Raw genomic sequence first — 24,475 nt, forward strand, 5'->3', positions numbered from 1 at the left:
TCTCACATAACTCAAATCAATTCTTAATGATCCCAATGATACGAATTGTACGAAAGATATTTGAATGATCCTAAATACTTAATGATCCCAATGAAATGATCTGTACTAAAGAATTCTGAACGATCCCCAAGCTTTCACTGACCCCCCAATCAATTCTTGATTATTCAAAATCAAATCTTAATAAATCCCAAGCTACGCTCCCGCTGATCCTCACTTTATTCTCAATGATAGAAATGAAATGATTTTTAGTAACGAAATCTGAATTAACCCCCCTATCAATTCTTGATGAACCCTAATATAGACCCCAACTCCCATTTATACAACCCCCCACCCACCATCCATTCGAACACTCCACTAGCACTCCCTATGTTAGCTGGTGTTTTAGTTGACTGTCTATTCTATAATTTATTTCTTTACCATAGTACGGCTAGATCATCTGTTAGTTTCTATCATAGGTATATGTACTCGCACTAAACTATTTACTTGGTGTTTTGCTCTTATTGAATGCATTATTACGGTTTCGGTTAGGCACAAAGTAACTGGTTTTCCTTTCTATCCGTTCTATCGCCTGGGGGTTTTCTGGCCTTTGTCTCCATGATTCAGTATCGAATTTTACATGCTATTTGTTTATTCTCTAGTTATACTACTACCAATGTTAGTGTGTTGCTTTTGTTCGATTCTCCATATACTATATATATATCATTCTCTCTATATAATATTGCTACAGGTTGGGTTTTGTTGTTGGTGTTTTTTTGTTGTCTCTATAATAAACCACGTTGCATTTGTTTGTAAATTGAAAAATACAGTGTGTGTTATATATCTCTAAATATAATTAGTAAATTCTATTACAATTAGATTTCTATCGTGTTTTTTCTTTTTGATTCATAGACATACAAAATCTGGTAGGGAGGACCATCGGATGGGGGTACGTGGCAGGGTCTAGAATCTATTCAAAAATCTCAGCCAAAAAAAGCATACGAAAATAAAAGAGCAGCAAATAAAAAATGAACTTAAAGTCATATAAAAAATATATATATATATATTTATTACATAAAGCATTTAAGAAACTAAACTAAAATCAGCAATAATACTCCAAGTCATTAGATTAGTTAGTTACAGCATTCCAAAGCAGTTCTTCGTCCTCTCTTACGCTTTCTTATAGAAATTGAATGGAGAAATAAATGTAAAGAAATCAAAAGTAGTGCTTTATACATGGTACATATATCGTATGTAATATATATATTTTTTGTTTTGGTTTTCATTTCTTTTTTAAATGCAAAAGTTACCAATTTTAATGTTTAATAATGTAAATCTGGACAACTATAAAGTAAATATTTTTTGTTTTTTGTTCTTTCTTAAATGATTAAATGATCTTTTAAGTGTACAAATTTCAAGAGCATTCAAAATGCTTGATGCAAATTTTTCGTTTTTTCTATACAAAATACAAATGTAATGTAAATTTAAGTTTTGGTATATAACAAAGGTTAGTAAGGGAAACATGTTTCTTTTTTCGATGATGTGTGGGCCAAAAGTAGGGTTGGGTTTGGGTTTCGTTTTTGTGTGTGTGTTCATTCTGGAAACCAAATTGTTGTGTAAATTGAACTACGCGTGTGTCTGTCTCCTCTTCTCCATTTTCTTTCCTCTGTTGCAGTTTCTCTTAGCGTTTTGTTTGTTACGAGTAGAATATATAATAGAATAGAATATAATATATGTATGTATATAATACGTTTATATAAATAATTAATAATAGTAATAATAATAATCATAATCGTTAATCCATCATAATCATCATTAATAATTATTGGATGGATTATAATCCATCATCATCTGCGATTTTCAGTTACTGTTGCTATTGCTATTGTTCTTGTTCTTGCTATTGTGGTTGTTGTTGCTGAAGAATTTCTTGCTGCTTTTTGCAATAGTAATTCATTAGTAATGGTTAAATAAGCTTTTTCTTCTTCGTTGACAATCAGTTGCCCTTTGTGGCCTCTTTGGCGGCCATAATCAAAGGCGTCAGACTGGCCAATGGACGTGCCAGCTTCAGGAAGGGATGCTAATGAAAGATTCGTACAGGAAATAGTTATAAAATCTTCTATAATCACTCTATAATCATACCTTTAGCAAATCCATTGCACTGGCTCTGCGCTCCACCTCCACTTCCAGACACTGATCGAGAAAATCTTGAAATGCTGCGGACAGCTTGTCTTTTTCTTTAATCTCTGGCTTGCCATTGGTGGCAATGAGGTACAAGGCTTTCAGCGGATTCTCATTCAAATATGGCGGTTCGCCCTCAACCATTTCAATGGCCATGATACCCAAAGACCATAAATCAACCTGTCGAATAAAAAAGAAGTCAATTAAAATCTTGAGGAGAGAGAGAGTAACGAGTAATCCGTACCTTGGGACCATACTGCTTCCGCGTGACCACCTCGGGCGCCATCCAGTACGGCGTACCCACCATCGTTGTGCGTTTGGATTGCTCCGGCGAGATTTGCGCACAGAAACCGAAATCAGTCAGCTTGACCGAACCATCCAGGCCAAGCAATATATTATCACTTTTGATGTCACGATGGATCACCTGATTGGCATGCAGGAACTCCAGGGCTTGCAGCACCTCCCGACACACGGCCGCAATCTGTCCCTCGTCCATGCAGGTCTCAGTGACGACATCCGTGAGCGAACCACCCGGCAGATACTCCATCACTACCCACAGCTCTTCGGACACCAGATAGCTGTCCAAATAGTTCACGACATTCGGATGCTTGTTCTCTCGCATCACCAGAATCTCATTGATGATCAGCTCCTTCTTCGGTTGCTGCGAGAGGTTCATCTGTTTGATGGCCACCTCCATGCCCGTCGAGGATTCGATGGCCGTGTACACGGTGCCCGAGGCGCCCTGGCCGATCTTCTCCATTTTCGTGTATTTGCGATTGGGATCCCCAACGGAGACGATGGTGCGCAGTTTCTCCAGGATTTCCTCATCGGACATCTTCTTCTTCTTGGCATTGGCCGCCCGCGTGTTGGGCGTGACTGCCGCTGCTGCCTGTGGGACGGCAATCTGATTGCCAGCTGCCGCTGTCGGAGCTCCTGCTGCTGCTGCTGCCACTGCAGTTGCATTCAGGTTGTTCCCAATCGCCACTGAGGGATCGTTGTACAGGTCTGTGTGCAGGCAGGTGGCATCGGTGTCGTCGGCAGCGACAGGTGTGGGTGAGGCAGGCGTTATGGTGGTAGGAGGCGGCGGCATGGGCATGGCCACCGTCGAGTTCCGAGCGGAAGATATGGATAGCATCGATGTTGTCGGCGTTGGACAATGGATCGATGGCAAGGCGTTGTTGGTTGTTGTTGTATCATCGTCGTGGAATGAAGGAAATGATGAAAAGGAGGAAGCAGAAGAATGGTGATTAGTCGTTGGTGCAGTTGTTGCTATTGTTGTTGCTGCTGCTGCTGACTCGGCTGCAAACTGCTCTTGCAATATCGTAGTAGTAGCAGAAGTAGTAGTGGTAGAAGTAGTAGTAGGATTGGTAGTACAACTAGGATTAGTAGCAGACAAAATAGTAGCAGTTGCACTTGTTGTTGTTGCATCAGTGCCTTGTGTTTCTGCTGTTGTTGTTTCTGTTGTCGATGCTGATGCTGAAGCTGGCGTCGAGTTGCCCCCAGACGCTGTTGTCGCAGTTGGTTTTTATAAAGTATTTTTTTTTTTAGCAGCAATTAGAAGCATTTTTTTTTTCAAAAACAGAACAGAACACAGAGGCGATACAGATAACAATTATAGACATTACTTTAAATCTTCCACACAAAAAAGTTGATTAGTTTTCAACACAACAAAACAGAAGATGGGTGGACCAACTGCCTGGCAGCAAATCTAAAATCTCTAAAGAATAAACTCAAATAATATTGCTGTCAGGCGGCGGTTTGGCTCCTTTAAAGAGCCGATCAAAACGATACTAAAACTAAAAGCAGAATAGCAGCTAGTCCTGGCACAACACTCACTTGCATTGTTCTTATTCTTGTCCAGCGTCGTCGTCACATTATTATGATGCAGCGGCGATGGTGCCGTGATCACCTTGTGGTTCTGCAGTGGTGTTGTGGGCGTTGTGGCCGGTGCTGCTGGCATTATGATGGGCGACGGCGATGGCGCTGGCTGCAGTTCCTCAATGGGTCGCGTGTAAATGGATTTCGTGCGTTCGGGTCGCGATGCCACTGGCGGAGGTGGCGGCTGGTGCGCGGCCTGTTGCAGCTGCTGCTGATGCGGTGACCCGAGCATGTCGTCCTCATTGGCAGATGAATGTTGCGATGTGGATGAGGAGGCCGTGTGGCCGCCAAAATTGTATGAATGCGATTGACTGATGCCAATGTGATGCTGATGCTGCTGATGCTGTTGATGCTGGTTATGCTGGTGCAATTGTTGATTCTGATGCTGGATAATATGCTGCTGCTGCTGTTGGTAGTGATTGCTCAGCATTTGTCCTGCCACGGCCACATTGTTGGCATTGGGTCCCAGTGTCATGCTGCCCAGCTGGACGCCAATCAGATTGCCGCCACTGTTGGAGCCATGCAGTTCCGAGTCTGTGGGCGTGCTGCTGGGACTGCTGCTGCTCACGCGACTTAGTGAAGAGCCTGTCCAAGACAAGACGATTGCATTACATTGAGAATACAGTTCGAGAATCAAAGGATAGGATCTCTCACCTGAATGCGTCGTTATGGCATTTGTCATGTATTTGGAACTTGGCCTCTGTTTGGTTGTGTTGTCAAACCACTTGAGCACATCGAGCACTGCCTGGGGATTCTTCTTCTGCTCCTGTTTGCTGATGTTCGAGTTCATCAGCAGACGCGCCCATGCCTCGGGCATACCCTGTAAAAGGCAACACACAAATCGTTTGAGTACTACAGATCTTTAAATGAAAGCTAAGCGAATGAAAGATAGAGCACATATAGATGCCGCAGGGTGGGTGGGGTTCTTTTTGTTAGGTATTTTGGATACAGCAATGCTTGGCCAAATCATTCCGAAAGTAGGGGACATCGACTAAAAGCATTTCCACTACAAAACTCTATGCTTCAGCCATAAATATGTTGTCTGTGTTGGCTAGTGTAGGTGTAATGGAAACTAATGAGGAACACCCGATAGACAAACATCGAATGGAATGGTTGAAGATATATACACAAAAGGAATATAACGAAACACCGATATATCTTGAAACAAACATCGAATGGTAGGAACGAACATCGAATGGGGAATGGCTTGATATTTAGACAAAAAAAAAGGAACACAATCAATGGTTTATTTTTCTTTTGGAGAGAAACTAATGAAGAGGGAGGCAAGATTTCCATTGCGTTAAACGTGGAGTTTACTTACTTTCATGGGCAGCTTGAAATAATAATGAATAATAGAAAGTCGGTAAAGAGCACATATCGGCGATAAACAACAACATAATGTATGTATAGGGTATAGGGTATGTAGTATGTGCTCTCAAGAGTACATTATATATAATTGGAAAGCGAAAATTATGCAAATTTTCATTGGATATTGAAAGATCTTTGAATGAAAAGAGAAATCACCATTGATCCCTGTTGCAAGGCTCTTCAGCGCTCCTCTTTTACTCAAAAATCACAATTAATTCCTTAAGCATGTGAAAGTGTTTCTTCTTTGGGTATGTTTTTCATTAAAAGCTTATCAAATCAAACTGTAGGTTTTAAGCAAATGAAAACAGAAGATTTCCCTCCTGCTATTTTTAGCAAAATGAAAATTGAAGGCGAGGCACATGGAATAATAATAAATATCCCAAGGTAAACGATCCAATACGATTCCAATAAAAGCCATAAAACTCACCGTAAATTCTCCGGTTACGGGATCGAAACCCACATGCACCGTATGCTCGAAATTCGTCGGATACGAGATGTTCGGCTTGGAGTCAGTGTGCGAGGGTTTCGAGCCTTTGATCTTGTTCTTCAGCGTCTTCTTCTTTCGGTCGGCATCGTCGGGCTCTTTGGAGGGGAACAAAGAGAAACACATTGTAGTTCCACTGGTGGACACATACTAATCACAGTGTTGTCATGGCACACACACTCACCCTTGGGCAATGGTCGCATATCAACAGACGGCGCATCACCACAGCCGCCGGCACCGCCACCGCCGCCGCCCATGAGGGGTACACGCTCTATGCCAGCGCCACCGCGATTGCTGGTGAGGCGCACGGGCGGCGCCGGTGGTTTATCTTCCTCGCTGGACATGCCTTCTGTGGGTGGTGGTGATTCCTTTCCTTTCCCGTCTTCCTTCTCTTTTCGCTACGGCTTCTTCCTCCTCCTCCTCGACGTTGTCTTCTACAGCTTCAGCTTATGCACAGCTGTTCTGATGCCCGAAAACAGCTGTTAATGGGGGAAAAAGCGAAAGGAGATTGTTTTATTCGCGAAAAAAAGAAATGATTTCATTCTTGGTGAATTCACACAGATTTCCAACATTTTGTTATCTATAAACGAAGCTTATCTTCTCATTTGATTGTTGTTTTATCAATTATTTTTTTTAGCTTCGGTTGCAGTCGCGTCCGAGTCATAAGTTTTGCAAAAACTTAAAAATTTGTCATACATAAGAAAATGTATATGTAGATAAATATATCACAAATACTTATACGCAGATATATATAGCATATATGTCTGTGTCTGTATGAATATATATTTCACAGAATTCTGCAGAGAATTATACAATTTTTGCCCACTTTATTATTTTTTTAATGTGATTATCTTGAAGATCACGTCAAATTCGTGTCTTGTGTTGCTCTCATTTATTTTGGCATGCGAAAAAAACACATAAAAATGTTCAGAATGGTTAAAGCACCCACACAAACCAAATGTTGCAGGAGAAACAAGAACTACAACAAATAAAGAAGCAAATAAATTTATCAATATGGGTCGTCCGACGAACTGAATCCGACTGTTCTATTGGGGGTATTGGGATTGGGGCCCTCGCTCTTCCTCTGTCGCCGCAGTGTTGAGTGTCACTGCCAGTAGAGCAGCCGGCAAGGCAACACCGCCAGCTTTTCCACTCTCTGGATCGTCAGCCCAATGGGAACGGGCAAACACAACTCATGCACAGAGAGAAAGAGAGAGAGTGGGAGTATCAGCCGCCATAAAGAGCGCCACCTCGCACAGTGTTCTATAAACATCAAGCGAATGATTCCACCCATATGCCCTGCATTTAGTTTCTTCCATTCTCAATGGAGACCACTGTGCGCTCGCTCGCTTTCTCGCCTACGCTGGCGATTGTCCCCCAAAAACAACAACTTTATGCGATAACAAGAGTGACTTCGATTAGCTCACGAAACAAAAACAATGCAGCTCACGCATTCGGAATTACAGTAATAATAAACAAGAGAAAAAGATTAGTCGGGTGCCGATGCTTTGATACCTTTGGCGATCTATTGTTTTTGACTTTGTGGAAGAAAATTAGCCTAAGAACTGAGGAACTATGTATTGTAGTTTGGGTATAATATTTTTTTCACTGCGTAACAGCAACTTTGATCATATCCGTAATACCTGCTTCAAGGGTATCAAAACAAAGCAGCTCTCACGCATTTAAAATTACAGTAACAACATTGCTACCCTGGGACAGACACCACCGACACTAATATGTAATGTGGGCGGCAGCGCAGCCAAAACATATGAGAGTCAACCGCTTGGCGCCTGTCTGCCTTTTTGCCGGTGACGGCGACGTCGACTGCGCAGCTTTTATGATTCATTTATCAACGTCAGGGCGTTAAGAGTCAATGCAGTCGTCAGTCCAGAGAGAAGGAAACAGGGCATAGGTGGGGGGAGGGAGGAGGGAGGTGCTGAGTGTGAAAACACTAACAATTTGTATGTGTTTTTTGTAGGTTTGTTGGCTTTACGCCGAGAGAGACCGTTTCCCCGATTCGCGTCTATAGGTAAATGTTGTTTTTAGATCAAGAAACAAACTTCTCTGGGGAGCGCCGGCGGCGAAGAGCGTGTGGGCGGCGTCCCAGAATTGGGTTAACCGTGTATCGGTGTATCGAATTTGTTTCTTTTTTATTGAAGTTCATATAAAATCAATAAATACTGTATATATAGCGGGGTTTCGCGGTCTCTGAACTTTTTTTTCTATTATATTTTCTACGGGCCGGGCCTAATGCAAAATTATTCCCTAATGAGCAAAACACACACACACACACACACAGGAAGCTCGACAACACTTGCGGCATTTAAATTAGTGACAGAGGTGGGGAAGAATGGTGGGGGGAGGAGGAGCGGAGAGCCGCCGGGGCTAGGGTGGACTTGCCTCTCAAGTGGGGCAAGCATAGGTGCATGTTGCAATGGCAACAGCAGAAGTAACAGCAGCAGCAGCAGCAACAACATGGTGCATGGCGTGTTGCAAGTGCATTGAGTGGCGCTGGGCTCCAAGTGCTGAAAGAAGCCACAAACATATACGGACTTCTTGACAGTGTTTATGCGGTTGCAGATAACATGATATTGAACAAAGGCAAGAGATACTGCAGTATGATTTATTATAGTACGGTCTCTGCAAATGGAGGCAAGGTTTTCTGGGAATGCGGTATCCTATAGTCGGGAAATATGAACATCGCGGATTTGTCACGCATAATCGCTCGATGAAGAGGAGGCACTGCGGCTGTGGCGACGACGAGCGTAGCGTCGCTGTCTATTTTGGGTTTTGGACGCCAGCCGAAAGCAGAAGGCACCAGGCGGAAATGTTATGCCTTTTATATTTTTCTGCTTGTCTATTTCCCCCTCCTCCCTCTCCCTACGATTCTCCGTTACAAGTTCGCTTTTCCGTTTTTACCTGGACTAAACACACACAAGCCCACACATGCATAGGCACATGTTCCATACATACATATATAGAGCCCCGTTAGGACGCCGCCAACTGCTAAATGCCAAACAGTTGCAACACAAAATTGTATTTTATGTAAATTTCTTTTTGCTGCTTTTGTGCTTTGTCACGTTTAGTTTGCCGCAATACACGTGCCCCATTGGGGGAAAATGCAGCAAGAAGAGGTGGAGGAAATCACCCTGTATGCAAGCAGCTTGTTGACATTTTCACCCCAACCCACACCCCACACACACACACACATACATTTCCCCTTACACAATGCCAAATATTATGGGGAAATATATTTGTGTGCTTGGGAAACTGGAACAAACAGCAATGTGTTAATCTTAAAACGAAAACCACTTGAATCGGTGTTTTCCTGGGCATTTTCCGGAACATATCTCAAAGAAAACATAGATCTCGCACACGCACATGCACATACAAGTGGGCGAAGAGTGGAGAGGGAGAATGTGTTGGAAAAATCAATGCACATGTATGCGTATCTGTGTTTGTGGAACCTCCTTTCGATGTGAGGCCAGAAGCCAGACCAATTGGACTTGCAATGTACTCTTTTTTATGAATGAAACGCTCTCTCCGCTCCTCCCCACCTCACACTCTCTATGGTGACGGGACTCACTGCACTGCAGGTATGTCTTCGGTAACACCCTGTATGCCGCTTGCAATCTGTCGCTTTCGTTGCGTTGCACTGCTGCAGCCTTCTTCTTCGTGGATTTCTTGAAGTTTTCCTTAAGCACTCACAACAGCACTTCACTGCACACACACACATTCACACGGACACACAGTGGGTATTGTTTTTCCCGTTTTCTTTAGCGTTGCTTGTCGTGTGTCATTAATGTCCGACACGGGAGCAGAGCAGCAGAGCTAGCAGCAAGAAAACCATTTAATATTCCACAAATGTGGTTGCATGCGACCCAAGCACACAATTGAGAATTGTTAACGATAAGAGCACTTTTCCTTTTCCGCCGCTATGTTTGGTATTGTTTAAATATATTATTTACATTTTCCGATGTTTATAAAAAAATTTAAGACGGTAGCAGCCAGTGTGACCGCGGACTTATCGATGAAATATACCGTCCGACACTCAGAAATATACCGAAACCTACCGTCTCATTTAAAAAATATACCGTAAGTATACTGACCAATTCAAGTTCTTTTTTACATATTCCTCGTTTTTGATATTCCGTGGATTATTACTCACTATATAGAACATTTAGCCATGCCCACATAATTTTATCCGATTAATGAATTTTTTTTCTACTTGATTGGCTTAATTTAAATAATTGCTTTTATTGGATTTCTATATAACGTTGAAAATTAAATTTAGTAGATTGATGAAATTGACAAATATACCATTATATACCGATATAACGTAAATATACCGTCGTTTAAATTTTTACCTCAAAAAATACCGAAAAGTATTAAAAATGCCGTAAATGGCCGCCCTTGTAGCAGCAGCACCAGTGTGACCGCGGATTTATCAATACAAATTGCTGTCTGACCCACAGAAATATACTGACATATACCGTCTTATTTTCAAACTATACCGTAAATATACCGATGAAAAAAATGAACTTAGCCCACTTAAGCCCTCTCTATTTAAACAGGTAATCAACTTGAGTTTCAGCAGCAGCAACCTAGTGATGGGGACTTAAGTAGAATTGATAAAGTATACCGATTTGACATATTTTCATATGCGAACAAATTTGTTTATATGAACGATTTGAAATAGGCACTTGTCGGAGAATTAAGTACTGTTATTGTAGTGTATTCTCTCGTATACAGACAAGTATATAATATACCTTAAATGTTCACCTGGATGAAACATCGTTGTCAATATCGATATAATCGATTATTTTCTGCAACATTTGAAAACACTAAAAAAAGCTAGCAACATTGTCTTCGCAACATCGATTGGTTACAGACATTGTTTTTAATGATATTAAAAATTTGAATTTTGAAATTCCACAGAAATACAAAGCCATCGTTAAAAAACCGAAGTCATGATTTGCAGTCAACGTATAATTAAGTTTTTAGAATGGAGAATCATTTCATTTGCACAGATACCAAACAGTTGGAACCCCAAACCCTTATTGCCACCCCCATAAGGATGTCACCTCTTCGTCCTTTCCATTCAATGTTTACCCAAAATGTCAGCACAAAGGACTGCCGTTGGACGTTTCGAGTGGCCGGCGCGCGACCAATCATAGGGCAAAACAATAATTGTTTACAAATTGTTAACACGCTGCGGAATGATTGTCACTTTTGACACGCCACGCCCCCGCATAAGGCTTATCCTCCTCGTCGTCGAGCAAATAGCGAAAAAACCACAAATCATGTTGAAATACTACAAGGCACTCGTCGTCGTTGATTTGCATATCATTTGTGGGGTATGTCCGATGGGGGTCCTATGGGGGATTAAATGAGTATAAAACCATCAATATCGAGGATGTTCCGTGTCAGTTCGATACCAGGCGGCGTACCGGGACGCACAATGTCGATGTTCAGCTCCTGTGAAGTGTGTGGCGATCAGAGCTCGGGGAAGCACTACGGCGTCTCCTGCTGTGATGGATGCTCCTGCTTCTTCAAGCGCAGCGTGAGGAAGGGCAACCACTATGCCTGCATTGCCATCAAGGGAAACTGCATCGTGGATAAGGCGCGCAGGAATTGGTGTCCCTTTTGCCGCTTTCAGCGGTGTCTGGCAGTGGGCATGAATGTGGCTGCCGTTCAGGATGAGCGGGGTCCGAGGAACCAGCAGGCGACAGCCGTCTACAGGTACAGCCGCAGATCTATGCCGTCGCCACGCCTGCCCCAAACGGTGGTTGCTGCAGCAGGAGGGGGTCAGGCGTTGCACTTTCAAATACTCGCTCAGATTCTGGTCACCTGCCTGCGACAGGCTATGGCGAACGAACACTTTTGTAGCCTGGAGCGTCCTCAACAGGATGCTATCCTCCAGGTGGTGTGGAGCGAGATCTTTATACTGCGGGCCTCGCACTGGTCTCTGGATATCAGTGCTATGATCGATGGCTGTGGGAATGATCAGCTAAAACGACTAATATACGAGGCCCAACAACTAAGGGCCGATGTCTTGGAACTGAACTTTCTTGAGACGTTGATTTTGTGCAGGAAAGGTGAGTACTACTACAGGGACTGGACTGGAAGTATAAGTATATAAAGTTTTGCGTTCTTTGCAGAACTAGCTCTCAGTGCGGAGTATGCCATTATCCTTGGAACCCACTCGAATGGCGCTTTAATGTCTCTGGCGCGTTACACTTTGCATCAGTCGAACTATTTGCGCTTTGGACAGCTTCTACTGGGGCTGCGACAGCTCTGCTTACGCCGATTTGATTGTGCTTTGTCCTGTATGTTTCGAACAGTGGTTAGGGATATTTTAAAAACACTTTAATTAGCAACTAAACTAAAATAAACTAAATTTTAAAAACTCCCGCCTTAAATGTTGCTTGGGCTTTGCAGCATGTATAGCAGCACTTAAATATAAAAACTCTATCGATATTTTATTATCTGAAACTATCGATTATCATTGTGCCATTCCATCAGCTGTTTGCTCCATTGCCAGCCATTCCAAGAACGCTTTGGCAACGAAACACCGCGTCAATTTTGTTTTAAGTGAAAATTTTCATAATTTGCATGGAATTTTAATTGAAACCCCTCGAAAACACACACAAAATCATGGCTGATGACGCGAACGAGGATAGCTGGCTGTACGGCACCTCGAATCCGGACTCCACCACAAACGAGATTGGCAACGGCGACGATGCTCTGGCGGCCGAACACGAGGCTCAGGCGCTGGCTGCCGTGGTGGCCGGCGACAAGCCGGGCTCCAGTGCCGCCTCCCTGTTGCCTGGTTTTCCCAAAGAGGAGGTGCCCGAGTACAGCGAATTCGATGATCCCGCCGAAGAAATGGAGGAGGACGAAGCGGCGCTGCCGGACACCACAGGCCGCCATGCGAGGGTACGAGACGAGGCCAGAGAGGAGGCGAGAACGCCTCCAGACCAGGACGAGGACGAAGAAATGGACGAGGGTCCGGCCAGAAAGGAGCGCAACGGTTCCGGCTCCGATGAGGATGATGACGATGACTCGGATGACGATATCAATGTGGTGATTGGCGACATCAAGCAGGCGCCGAGCACATTCAACATTAAACAGCGTCCCAATCTTTTGGCGGGTGGCACGGCTGCCGACAAGGCCAAGCCGGCTGGCCAGGCGGGAAAGTTCAGTATCGAGGATTTCGAGGGTGCCGGCACCATCAATGGCGTGGCTGTACACGAGTTTAGTATCGATTCGCTGGAGGAGAAGCCGTGGCGGAAGCCGGGCGCGGACATCACGGACTACTTCAACTACGGCTTCAACGAGGAGACGTGGCGGGCCTACTGCGAGCGGCAGAAGCGCTTCCGTGTGGCAGAAAGCGGCGTCGGTCTGGCTAGTCTCACCCAAAACGTGAGTCAGAATGCTCCCATTGGCATCCTGAATGATGGTGGCATGAATATGGGTCCCCCGGGGATGCACAACATGCCGCCGATGATGGGCATGAACGATGTTGGCATGCAGATGCCGCCGCCGGGCATGCCTCCACCCAACATGATGCAGCACCAGCCACGGCCGGGCATGGGCATGATGCAGCGACCGCCGCGTCCCATTTCCACCACGGGAGGCGGTGTCAAAGAGAATGCCATCCAGGTGATGACGGCCGAGTGTCGGGAATATTCGCGCGGCGGCCTGGGACCCATGGCGCCCAATTTCCCACCCCCGGGCGCCTCCGATGAACCCTTCTTCCACGAGCCAGAGCCCTTCGACTATGGCTACGAGCCCACTCAGGAATCGCAATGGGGCAACGACAATCCTGGCTGGGTGCCCACCGGCATCAAGGAGCTGACGCCCGGCCACGCTCACATCCATCAGCCGCCGCCCGGAATGCCGCCGCAAATGAATGTGCCGCCTCCCCAGATGGGCGGACCACCTCCTCAACTGCGCGGCATGATGCCACCCAATATGCGAATGCCACCCAATATGAGTGAGTCTTGATTGAGTCCTTGATCAGTGGTCTGATTACTCATCCATTGATTTAATTTCAGATATGGGACCCCCGCATGGAATGATGATGGGTCCTGGGAATGGACCGCCGCCGGGGATGAGAATGGGTATGGCGCCGCCACAGCGAATGCCCATGGGCGGTAACAACAATGGAAATATCAGCAATTTGGCCTCATCATCCTCCGCCTCCTCCTCAGATCGCGGGGGCTACGACGATGAGCGCGAACGACGGCGGCGTGAAAAGGACAAGCAGATCAAGAAGGATCTGGTAGGTTACATCCATCCTTCATTCTCTGCTCGGATCTTCTAAAGAATGTTTTTCAATGCTTACAGCTCCGCAAGGACTTCCTCGAGATGCTGCGGGAACGTCACGACATCGAGAGGCATACGCGGTGGTATGACATCAAGAAAAAGTTCGAAGCGGATCCCCGGTACCGAGCCTTGGACTCGACCTATCGCGAGGAGTACTTCGATGACTATCTGCACATGCTGAAGGATGAGAAGCGCAAAGAGCGCGATGTGAAGGAACGCGATCGTCATCGCGACAAGGAGCGATCTCGAGACAAGGACAAGGAGAAAGATGGCAAGGACAAAGACAAGGAAAAGGACAAGGACAAGGAGAAAGAAGAAAGAAAGGAGAGCTCCCGTGTACGTTCCCGCTCCCGTGACAAGTCCAGTCGCCGCAAATCAAAATCCCGCGAAAAGGAGCGCAGCGAACGCAGCAGCAAAACGGGTGGCAGCAGTTCAGGAGCCGCCTCTGGCTCATCGTCCAGTCGCGGCGACAAGAAAAAGTCGCATCGCAAGGACAAGGAAGAGGAGGAATAGCATTTGTTTAGATACTACATGGAAGACGAGGGTGAAGCAGCTCCACTCTAAGCTGCCGATCCACACACAAAACACACACAATCCAAAATACAAAAAACGAAGCGAAAAATTTTGAAAGAGAAAAGAAAGAAAAAACACTTCCAATAAATAAGATAAAAACCCAACAAATGTATCAACCAAATGGGAGAACACTGGGGAATCGAAGGAAGAAAGGAATTCTCTTAGGTTTTGGGGAATTCTTCAGCTAAACAAAACGTTCGATTTAAGGTTCTTTAAATCTAAAGGTTCCACTGTAATTTCTACTCAAATTCAAAATTCAAATTTAATCACACAAAAATCTGTGCGAATTTTAAGTTCTCTCCCTCTCAAAAAGAAACGTTAAAAAATATCAGGAAAATCCTTTACATATTTAATTCCGCCGCATTGTCGCTGCAACAATACACATACAAAAAAAATGACCTGAAAGATTTACAATGAAAACATTTAATCCACTCCCCCGAGTTACATGGCAAGAGGCAACAGAGGATATCATGCCGCACTTGAACGGCCTGTCCAATTGGTTTACGAGTATTTTCATTCGATGTTCGGTGGTTTTTTGCTTCTGTGTGTGTTTGACATTTAAATTAATAACAACCGAGAGGATTTTTAAATAAGTTTATGCATTTATTTATTTGTTCAGGTGAGAAGAGAATGAAATTCAAATTTCAAATAAATGAATACTTGAACAAACAAATTGACAGTCAACAAAAGTATGGTCTTAATTAATACCAAATGAACAACACAAGGGGCAAATGATGATAGTTATAGTATATTTAATGGTTATTCGGATTTCATTTTCATTTGGTTTTTATGTTCCGGATTTTGGCATAATTGACACCGTAATTGTCACAAATTTGAGCAGGATATTTTGGAGATGCAAATCATAATGATGATGATAGTTTAGATGGGTTTTACACTTACTTATAGATACATTCATAGGCTAGGTTTTCTTGGGGCTAGTTATAAAAGTTGTGTGTGTGTGTGTGGGTTAGTTTTGAATTATATTCCTCTTGAATTTTGGCTAGAGACCCATTTTATATTAGAACTGATATTTTAGGTTGATTTCCTTAATCCGGGATAGATATACACACGCATGCACTGTAGTGGATGATGAGAGTAGTTTACAATCCGATTAGACTAAGAGCGGTTACAAAATATATACTATATACTATATATGTATACATATATATCATTAGATAGTGAGACAAACGATTCTTTTCGGTTCTTATCCTTCCTATGGTATATAGTTTAGATTTCATTTCATTTAAAAGTAACAACGATTGTCTTTAGAAAACTAAATTCACGTACGCGCAATACTTATACGATACTCGTAAATATGTATGTATGGAATGTCCGCTATATATATACTAAATATTCTGTGACTGGATTGAATTTTCTAATTATTTCTTTTATTCTCGAAAAAGGAACATCATGTATATAATATATAATATATATATGTATGTATATTGTATATTCTATGTTTAGTTTTTGTTATTGTTAATTGAAAACCCATGCAAGTGGAACAAAGAAACAGCCCGAAAGTTTAGATCAGATCAGATATACACACATATAATATTGTAGTTCTTTTGATTACCAGGAGACAGTCAGTACAGTACAGCACAGTACAGAGAAGTTTCAGATGCTTTTGATTATATTCCGATTTTGGTTGTTCAGTATTCAGGATTTTGGCACTCATTGAGGATGAGGATAGGGTTTATATAAGATTCATTCTATGGAACAATGGACAGTGATGGGTTGTATTAATCCTCAACTAAATTGTACTTTCATTTTGCTGCTGGAACCAAGTTTGCATGCATCCGAGGTACTTTGCTTTCCACATCACAACACTTGCCACAAACTCATGCACTTTCACACTTACTCTCATTCGTATACTCACACTCAGATTCATTCGTATTCGTATTCGTACTCTTAAATCGGTTTTATTTTTTGGCCTTCTTGAGGACCTAAAGCTTGGTTTTTTGGCCAACGGCTACGTTTGGGCCTTAGATTGTGCCCTATCTGCTCAAGAGCTGCTCCACATTCAGGGTCAGCTCTGGGGCAGTACTGGGGCTACCATTGTTGTTGTTGGTGTTGTTGGGACTGTGGGCAAAGATGCCATTGAGGGTGCGGGATGGCGCCGGCGATGTGGGGGCCGACAGGAGGGGCGGACTCAGGGCCAATGGTGGCAGCGGCGGTGACTGCGCCTCCAGAGTGGAGGGCGGACTACGATTGAGATTGCTATCGAGACTGCTGTGGTGCTGCGAGGAGGCCGGCGACAGCGGTATCTCCTCGATCTTCTCCAGATCCTGGGTGATCGACGACGAGTTCTGTTTGTGGGCCCGCGTCAGCGTCCCCTTGGGACTGCGCGACGTGTCATGGATGATGGGAATGTCCAGCATCGAGCTCTTGCTGGCACTCACCAAAGCGGCGTAGTTGGTGGCCTGCAGAGAGTGCTGATGCTGTTGTTCTCCCTTCGCCTGCTGGTCGTCGCGATCGAGACTGAACTGGCGACGCAGCAGGCGACTGGAGCCGGGTTTGCTATCGAATTTCGCCGTACTGCCGCCCATCGAGCTGCCACCGCTGCCCGGACCACTGGCCACGCTGCCCGCCCCTCCGCCGTGACAGGACCCCGCATTGCCGTACAGATACTTGCCGTCGTAGAACTGGGTCAGATTGCTCTCGCTGGGACTGAGACACTTGTAGTGGTTGTAGGGCGAGCTCAGGTCCATCATCTCCTCGATCTTCTTGTAGAGCCGCGAGCTGGAGCCGCCTGTAGAGTTGGGCAGTCGGTTGAAGCTGTTTGGATTCAGTAGATTATCCGGCGTTAGTTCGGACAGCTTACGGGACTGTGGACTCGTGCTGCTGGGCGTCGTCGTCTTGCCGGGGAACTCCGGACAGAGTGTGGCATTCGGACTGATCGTGTTGGTGGAATTGGAGTCCAGAGAATAGGAATTGGGCAGATGTCCCACGGATGCCATATCCGAGTTGGCAGGCGGCGTAATCTCCACTTTCACCTCCACAGACTCCCCCGCCAGCGAGGAGCTCTGCGATGATGAGGGATTCGTGCTTGTTCGGGATTTATTCGCCTGCGCCTTGAGGGTGATGGAGTTCCTGATGAGGGATTCATCCAAGCTGTGGGGGGAATCAGGAATAATGGTTAATCAAGGAGTTAAGGAAGAGCTTTTAAGCCATTGATGACCTACCCATGCGACTCTCTAGGGAAAGCAGGGTATTGTTTTGAGAAAAGTTTAAGTTTTTGGTTTTAAAATACGTTTAAGAAGAGTATCCTAATGATAAATACTCACCCGATTGGCGGTGGTGCTGGCAGTGGCTTATCAAAGCCCTTCTTGCCGAGCAGCCAGAAGGTATTCATCATGCCCTTGCCTTTGATATCGATGAGTCCTCGAGGTTCTATGGCATAGCCCCCACGAGCCTCCAAACGATCTCGTGTCTCCTGGGACATGTGGATGCGCCAAGAGGAACCTTTTTGGGGAAAACAGAAACCCCTAAGGAATGTAAACTACAGAAAATATAGCTTGAAATACCTGTAGATTCCATTCTGGAGGCTGTATTGACGGTGTCGCCGAAGAGACAGTACCGTGGCATCGTGAGGCCCACCACACCGGCACAGCAGGGACCTGTGTGCAGACCTATGCGCAGCTGGAGAGGCACACCAGGCAGATGTTTGACATTGAAGCGACCGCTCTGATGGAGCAGATCCAGAGCCATGGTGGCTATCTGCTCGGCGTGATCGGGTATCTTCACGGGTAGGCCACTCACCACCATATAGGCATCGCCAATGGTCTCCACCTACAGATTGAGAGATTTACAATTCCACGAGAGTTCGAATTTCTTTAAGCGATCACCCACCTTGTAGACATTATACGCATTGATGGTGGCATCAAAGATCGTGTAGAGATCATTCAGCAAATCCACAACCTGCACGGGACTGCAATGTGCGGCGATTGTTGTAAAACCAACAATATCGCTAAAGTATATGGTAACATCGGAGAACTCTTCAGGATCCACGCCCAAGCCCATTTTGAGTTTCTCAGCCACAGAACTGAAGGATCAAAAGAGTACTATTATATGAGTGTGTAATATTAAGATCCAGAACCCACTTTGGCAACATGCGATTCAGCAGCTGTTCAGTCTTCTTTCTTTCAATATCCAATTGATCGGTGCGCTCTCGTATCAGCTCCTCCAGATTATTGGAGTACTTCTCCAGCATTTGGAACATGGTGTCCACAAAGTTCACCTTTCGACCATGATTTAACATCTTGAAGCGCTCGTAAACGCTGGACACAAAGGATGTTTGAATGGTAGAAGAATTGGTAGAAGCAATGGCACTTACGAATTGAAATCTGGTCGCATATCTGGCTGTTCGGCCCAGCACTGACGCATGATATTGATGGCCTCCGGCGGAGCAGCACCCTTTGAAACGGAGGGACGTATCAGTGGCGGTGGCTTCTTGATCTTCGCAATGATATCCTCCGGCGAGAGGGAGAGCATGCAGTAGGGCTCCCCACGCACCACAACCTCCTGCATGATGATGCCAAAGGAGTAGACATCCCCGAGCTGTGTGCCAAACTGGATGCGTCCGTGGTGCTGGTGGTGATGCAGGTGCTGCTGCTGATGGGTTTTCATGAGGCGCAGCAGCTCGGGGGCTGTCCAAAGTAGTTCTTTGGCGCTGCGTGGCATCAGTGGCAGGCCCTGCGCCTCGTAGAAGGAATTGAGGCCGTAGTCGGTGATCTTTAGGACCCAACGGGCATCCACCACACAGTTCCGAGAGGTGAGGGCGCCATGAACGCGTAGGGGAGAGGTGTGAAGGTAACGCATGCCTCTGACTAGATCCGTGAGCAGGCTGAGGCGGAACGACCAGTCCAGCTTGATCTCATCCATGATGAGGACATCCTGCAGGGATCCCCGAGAGCAATAGTCAAATACCATTGCCGTGCGATTCGGATCTGAGAGCCAGCCAATCAATGGATTGATGTTCTCGTGCCTCAAGCCATGGGCCATTACTAGGAGATCCATTGCCTTGGATCGCAGTTCTGCGGAACCATTCATGTGGATCTCCTTGAGCTGCACCAGATCCCCGTTGTAGCGCGCTCTCATGTCCAGATGTGCGGGATTGTGCCTGGCCAGGCTGCCCGTGGCGGAGGAGCCTCTCTTTCCGTTCACCGTGGTCGTGGTGGAGCTCCCCACAGCACCCGTGGAAGCTGCTGCTCCGGGTATCACAAATCCCAGATTCTTAAGCGATCCAATGGAGCCCTTAAGCAGATCGGGTTTGTCCACTTCGGGGCCACCAAACTCCTGGAGCTGCTGCAGCCAACAGCAGAGCATGGCCTCAATGCCCTCATCCACCTGGAAAGGAAAGAGATTGGGGGTCAGAAAGGGGTACTCCCAAAGACTGTAACTTTTTCTTACCCTTCGTGAATCCACGGGAAAGACAAAGTCACTGGCGGATAGGACGATCTTATTGGGTCCTTTGGAGAGACGCTGTCGCAGGAAATAGTTTCTGAAGGAAAAAGTTCAGGAGTTACCATCAGACCTGACACCTGCTTAAGATGTTGTCTATTTAAACAAAGCTGAAGAGCTACTTGGAAACGGAGGAGGCTCAATTAGCTCTAGCATCCAATCAAGCACACACCTCCCCCTCCCTCTTGTCCTGGACACATCTTCTGCTCCAGTTGCTCCTTCAGCAATGATTCTTCACCCCTCTGCCAATGCAATCTGCATCCATTAACCCATCCGACCCACCCACAGGACTCAGACCTTTTGGCTTCGTTGCGGTTCGGACTATAAAAACTTTTTACTACCACATTCTTAGTTACACCTAACAGTTCTGTACCGGTTGTGGGGGGCTGGACCCCCAGTACTTCGTGGATGGATGGGGTGGTCCAGCTGGAGGCGGGAAAACCGCAAATTCATGCAGCAATTGTTATGCCAGAAGTTTGTTCGGCCACGTGGCCACCGCCTGGCCCAAAGTCAAGACCGGGTTAAGTGTATTAAGGGGCATTAATGGGCTACACTCTAAGTAGGGCAGCAAAAACTCTTTTCGGCCACACGTGTACCGGTTGTTAACTAGATTTGCAAACTCCCAACCTTTGCCCAGGAAAAAGACAAACGGAAGCTGGCATTAAATTTACTATTTTCCCGCCACTCCCCCATTTATGGCAGAACTTTTTGGGGGCTTAACTAAGGGAAAAGTTTTGTCTGTGTGTGTCTGTGTGTGTGTAGGGTGTTGACAATGATTCCGGGATTAATGAAAAAAGAGGTTACGCAAGGTCATAGATCAATCAATAAAAGAAGAAGCGGAAAATGTAAATATATACAAGGTTCCTTCCATAATCCCAATATTTCTGAAGGAATGAAAGCCTCTTTATTTTGTATATTTTCCATTTTTGCATGCCGCGGATTATGGCTTCACTTTGTCCAATGGTAGACCCCAAGGGTATTTAAGCATCGTTGTTATGGGTTAATTTTTTTCCATATTTCCCCTTGATGGGGCGGTGTTTCCCCCTTAAGTGTTTCTCGTACAGGTGTGTCCATGGACGGCCTTGGTCGGCCATTCGTTGGGTTCTCTTTTGCTACCCTTTAAAAGGGAAACTCGGGTTTTCCCAACCCCACAAAACGTTGTATATTGGCGGAGTCTGCGGGCAAAACAGCTTGGAAAACACTTCTTTGTGAGCAACTACCTCTTTGTTCCAAAAGATAATCCCTCGCACAGCAAATTTTAATCAAAAATGAATAACCAAATCATACAGCTTTCACCCAAACAATGGCGCCACAAAAGGGTATCTAAAGCCGCGTCCTAGGAGGCTAGCCGGCCATTACCATTTGCTTCCTGTTTGTCCTTTTCTGTTTTTGCTCCTCTCTCTCGCGCTAATTAAAACTTCATGAGTTGCATTTTAGCGTGTCTGGGAAAAAAGCATCTCTGATTGCTGCGGTTTAAAGTTGTGTGCTAACTAGTTTAAAGCGAACGCTTTTTAGTTAATGAGAAACAGAGAGAGAGAGAGAGCGAGTCTGATGGTCAAGGCAAAACACGATGTGGTCTAGGGCTGACACCTCGGGTGTCCTCCTCCTCGAACCGGAAAATGTCGGTGGCATGTCAAACAGTAAATGATTTGTTTCAACCGCAGTTGATGTGTTTTTTTCTACATAAATGTCAACTGCCAGGAATTCCACCTGCACACCTGTGTGTCTGCTTGTGTGTGTGGCAACCTGTTCTACGCTTTGATGAATGCAATTAATTAATTAAATGCTTGTTTTAATGGCCCAACTATGGGAAGAGTGAGCTGGTCGAGGACTCGTGTGAGTGGAGTGTGCGGTTGGCTATTGATTTTCAAGTACAATATATATGATTTCAATCAGGCCACAGACTAACCAATTTGAATTTGACATTAACTGTTTCGATATATCATCAGTGATGCATGCAGACCCTTGACTTTGGGCCTGCATAAATCATGTCCGAGTGCGGGCCATGATAATTAGGCGGCCAAATATCCAAATGTGGCTTAAAGGCAATCAAAAGCCAAGTGGCGACGTCTTTGGATCAATCAAAGTGGGTTTGGGTATCACTTGAGATGAGTGCAGACCATCTATAGAGCACTCAGAATTGATTAGCAGTAAGTCACTCTGACTATAGATGTACTTAAATAATAATAGTTTCAAGGTTAAGTATCAGTCTACAGATGTTTCTGATTGCCTTTGGATCCTTATGATATCTATTGATGGCACTCTTTATAGAAGTATCAAAATGGGATTATTAAAAGTGGATATATATATAGTAATCATCGTATATATTCCGCCTAGGAATGGCATCAAAAGACCAAGCCATGACCTCAGTTACTTAATATTCCTTTGAACTTTGCTTGCCCCCAAGAGTTCCTAAATTCCATGACAAATGCACAAAATGTTTCATCCGATACTAGACCCCAAATTACTGCTTTTACAGCGCAGATGCATCTTCGTGGCTAATAAAATTAAAAGCGAAATTGAATTACATTTTATTCGATAGCACAACACAACACTACAATTTCCCGGTGTGGGGCGATGTAAAGCAATTAGCATCCAACCAATAGTAAAGGTGGAGGACCAGCAGAGGAAAAGCGAAGCAGCGAGATGAAAATGAAAATTGCCAAGCGCAAAAATATATATTTTATGCCCAATACCATGGTTATTGGGAGGCCATTGCGTGGGATAAGGAATGGATTTACAGTAAAGATGAACGAGAGGCAGCCTTTTTGGGGCGTGCTAATTGATTATTTTGCTGGCGAGGGAAAAGTTTTCTGTTGCTGCTGGAAAAAACCGAATCTTAATTACGCCCCAAAAGCCTCTGTTTCATCTTGAATTTTGAGGAGCGTGTTCCGGCTTACAAATTCACACGAATTTCCACTTAAGATTTGTGCTTTACGAGTGTCCTTCCCCACTATGATGGCTGGTTATGTACTAGATAAATCAAGACTCACCTTAGGGCTATGCCGGCGGCCACGCTGCCTGCCACAATGATCATCAGGAGGCCCACACAGATGGCAACGATGGTCCAACAGATGGCACCGCAATGCCACAATTGGACACTGCTCACCAGCAGCCATTCATCGTAGCCCGGTTGCACGGAATGGGTAATGTAAGAGTCGCCGCTGGCCCCATCCGCACTCACCAACCTCCTCCTGTCACTCCACTCCAGGATGAGCAGCGGCCGCCATTTGTAACTGGTAGCTACCACCTGAACGTTGGCATCCCGCACAATGTCCAAAACTATGAAATCATATTTGGGAATGGTTTCCGTTTGGCTGGCATTCGATGGGACCGCCGCTGTGGCAATGTGCGTGACAATCAGATCGTAGAGGGGAAAGAGCTTTATGTAAGGGTAAAGTTTGTCCACACTGGCATTGTGATGGGCCCCGGTCATGGTCCCACTGGTCGAAGCGTCATCGTTGTGCTGCTCTCCCTGTGGCATCCGAAAATTCTGCATTGTGGCCATCAGACCGGCGGCATTCAGAAAGTGTCGATGCTTATCGCTTAGCAGAGTCAGCACCAACAGATTGCTGGTGACCAGGCCCGAAACAGAGCTCGAGTTCCCTCCAGCCCCGCCCTGCTGCAGTGGCAGTGGCAGTGGATGGCGGCGGCGAAGGCGGGCCAGATATTTGTAGAAACGATGTTCGACATTCAATGAGCTGGCCACCATATCGATGAGCAGTACTTTCGTATGCTGTTTGGTCGACGGCGCCGCATCCTCCAGTTGGTAGTCAGCCTCATCCTCCACCTTTTCCATGCTCGCCAGCAAACGGAGCGTACTGTCATCGTTCAGTGGGGCCGTGATAATAATTGCTGAAAGTCGAAACCCCAATGCAATGAGCCCGTCAACAGTAGCAGCACCCAGTAGCCAGTAGCCTGTCCAGCTGTACAGTGGGGGTTTTTTTTTGTTTTGGGTACTCACCTTTGCCTGGCTTATCCTGGCCATGCAGGTCACGTACTGTCCTGCCAATTTCAATGCGATATGGTACATGCAAGTTGGCCGCTATGGCCAGTCCTAGGCCCCAATTGTCGTCTGCAAAGAGAGAGACACGGAGCGATAGAGATATGTATGCTGTCGAAATTAAATTGCGTTTTTGTGGCACGTAAAGTGTTGGTGGTGTCATGTATCTGTCTGTTTTGTTGCACGCTGCTGTATCTGATGCCTCTCTAGTTTTGGCTCCCTTT

At 45.4% G+C, this 24,475-nt stretch overlaps 4 protein-coding genes across 5 annotated transcripts in view; 2 read left to right on the top strand and 2 right to left on the bottom strand.

Annotated features, from left to right (window-relative positions):
* Positions 1-1,795: 1,795 nt before the first annotated feature.
* On the bottom strand, positions 1,796-6,333 carry LOC6591972 (serine/threonine-protein kinase PAK 1). Of its 2 annotated transcripts, none has more exons than XM_002016980.2 (7): positions 6,069-6,333; positions 5,828-5,982; positions 4,687-4,852; positions 3,991-4,617; positions 2,399-3,660; positions 2,116-2,334; positions 1,796-2,053 (listed from the first exon to the last, which is right to left on the bottom strand). In XM_002016980.2, exons 1-7 carry the CDS (start codon positions 6,226-6,228, stop codon positions 1,970-1,972), a joined length of 2,673 nt encoding a protein of 890 aa, XP_002017016.2. In that variant the 5' UTR covers positions 6,229-6,333; the 3' UTR covers positions 1,796-1,969. The 2 variants fall into 2 exon arrangements, with proteins under 2 accessions (XP_002017016.2, XP_026850549.1); XM_026994748.1 differs by having other exon boundaries at positions 1,797-2,053; positions 2,399-3,159.
* Positions 6,334-11,345: 5,012 nt separating this feature from the next.
* On the top strand, positions 11,346-12,257 carry LOC6591973 (nuclear receptor subfamily 2 group E member 1). The gene is made up of 2 exons (XM_002016981.1): positions 11,346-11,982; positions 12,046-12,257. The coding sequence occupies exons 1-2, from the start codon at positions 11,346-11,348 to the stop codon at positions 12,255-12,257; spliced, it is 849 nt and encodes a 282-aa protein (XP_002017017.1).
* A 233-nt stretch (positions 12,258-12,490) lies between these two features.
* On the top strand, positions 12,491-14,862 carry LOC6591974 (pre-mRNA 3'-end-processing factor FIP1). The gene is made up of 3 exons (XM_026987946.1): positions 12,491-13,883; positions 13,945-14,171; positions 14,237-14,862. The coding sequence occupies exons 1-3, from the start codon at positions 12,542-12,544 to the stop codon at positions 14,726-14,728; spliced, it is 2,061 nt and encodes a 686-aa protein (XP_026843747.1). The 5' UTR covers positions 12,491-12,541; the 3' UTR covers positions 14,729-14,862.
* Positions 14,863-16,256: 1,394 nt separating this feature from the next.
* Positions 16,257-24,475, bottom strand: part of LOC6591975 — a 34,018-nt gene continuing 25,799 nt past the window's right edge. The window contains exons 4-13 of the mRNA XM_026995459.1: positions 24,213-24,323; positions 23,242-24,103; positions 20,198-20,288; positions 19,122-20,134; positions 18,889-19,065; positions 18,638-18,830; positions 18,313-18,577; positions 18,073-18,250; positions 17,971-17,982; positions 16,257-17,899 (exon numbers count right to left, since the gene is read on the bottom strand). Of these exons, the coding sequence (XP_026851260.1) occupies positions 16,783-17,899; positions 17,971-17,982; positions 18,073-18,250; positions 18,313-18,577; positions 18,638-18,830; positions 18,889-19,065; positions 19,122-20,134; positions 20,198-20,288; positions 23,242-24,103; positions 24,213-24,323 (4,019 nt within the window). The 3' untranslated portion in view covers positions 16,257-16,782. The remainder of the gene's footprint in view (positions 17,900-17,970; positions 17,983-18,072; positions 18,251-18,312; positions 18,578-18,637; positions 18,831-18,888; positions 19,066-19,121; positions 20,135-20,197; positions 20,289-23,241; positions 24,104-24,212; positions 24,324-24,475) is intronic.

The sequence above is a fragment of the Drosophila persimilis genome, unplaced genomic scaffold (genome assembly GCF_003286085.1).
Source record: "Drosophila persimilis strain 14011-0111.01,24,50 unplaced genomic scaffold, DperRS2 tig00000000-arrow-pilon, whole genome shotgun sequence".
In the NCBI taxonomy this organism is placed as follows: Eukaryota; Metazoa; Arthropoda; class Insecta; order Diptera; family Drosophilidae; genus Drosophila; species Drosophila persimilis.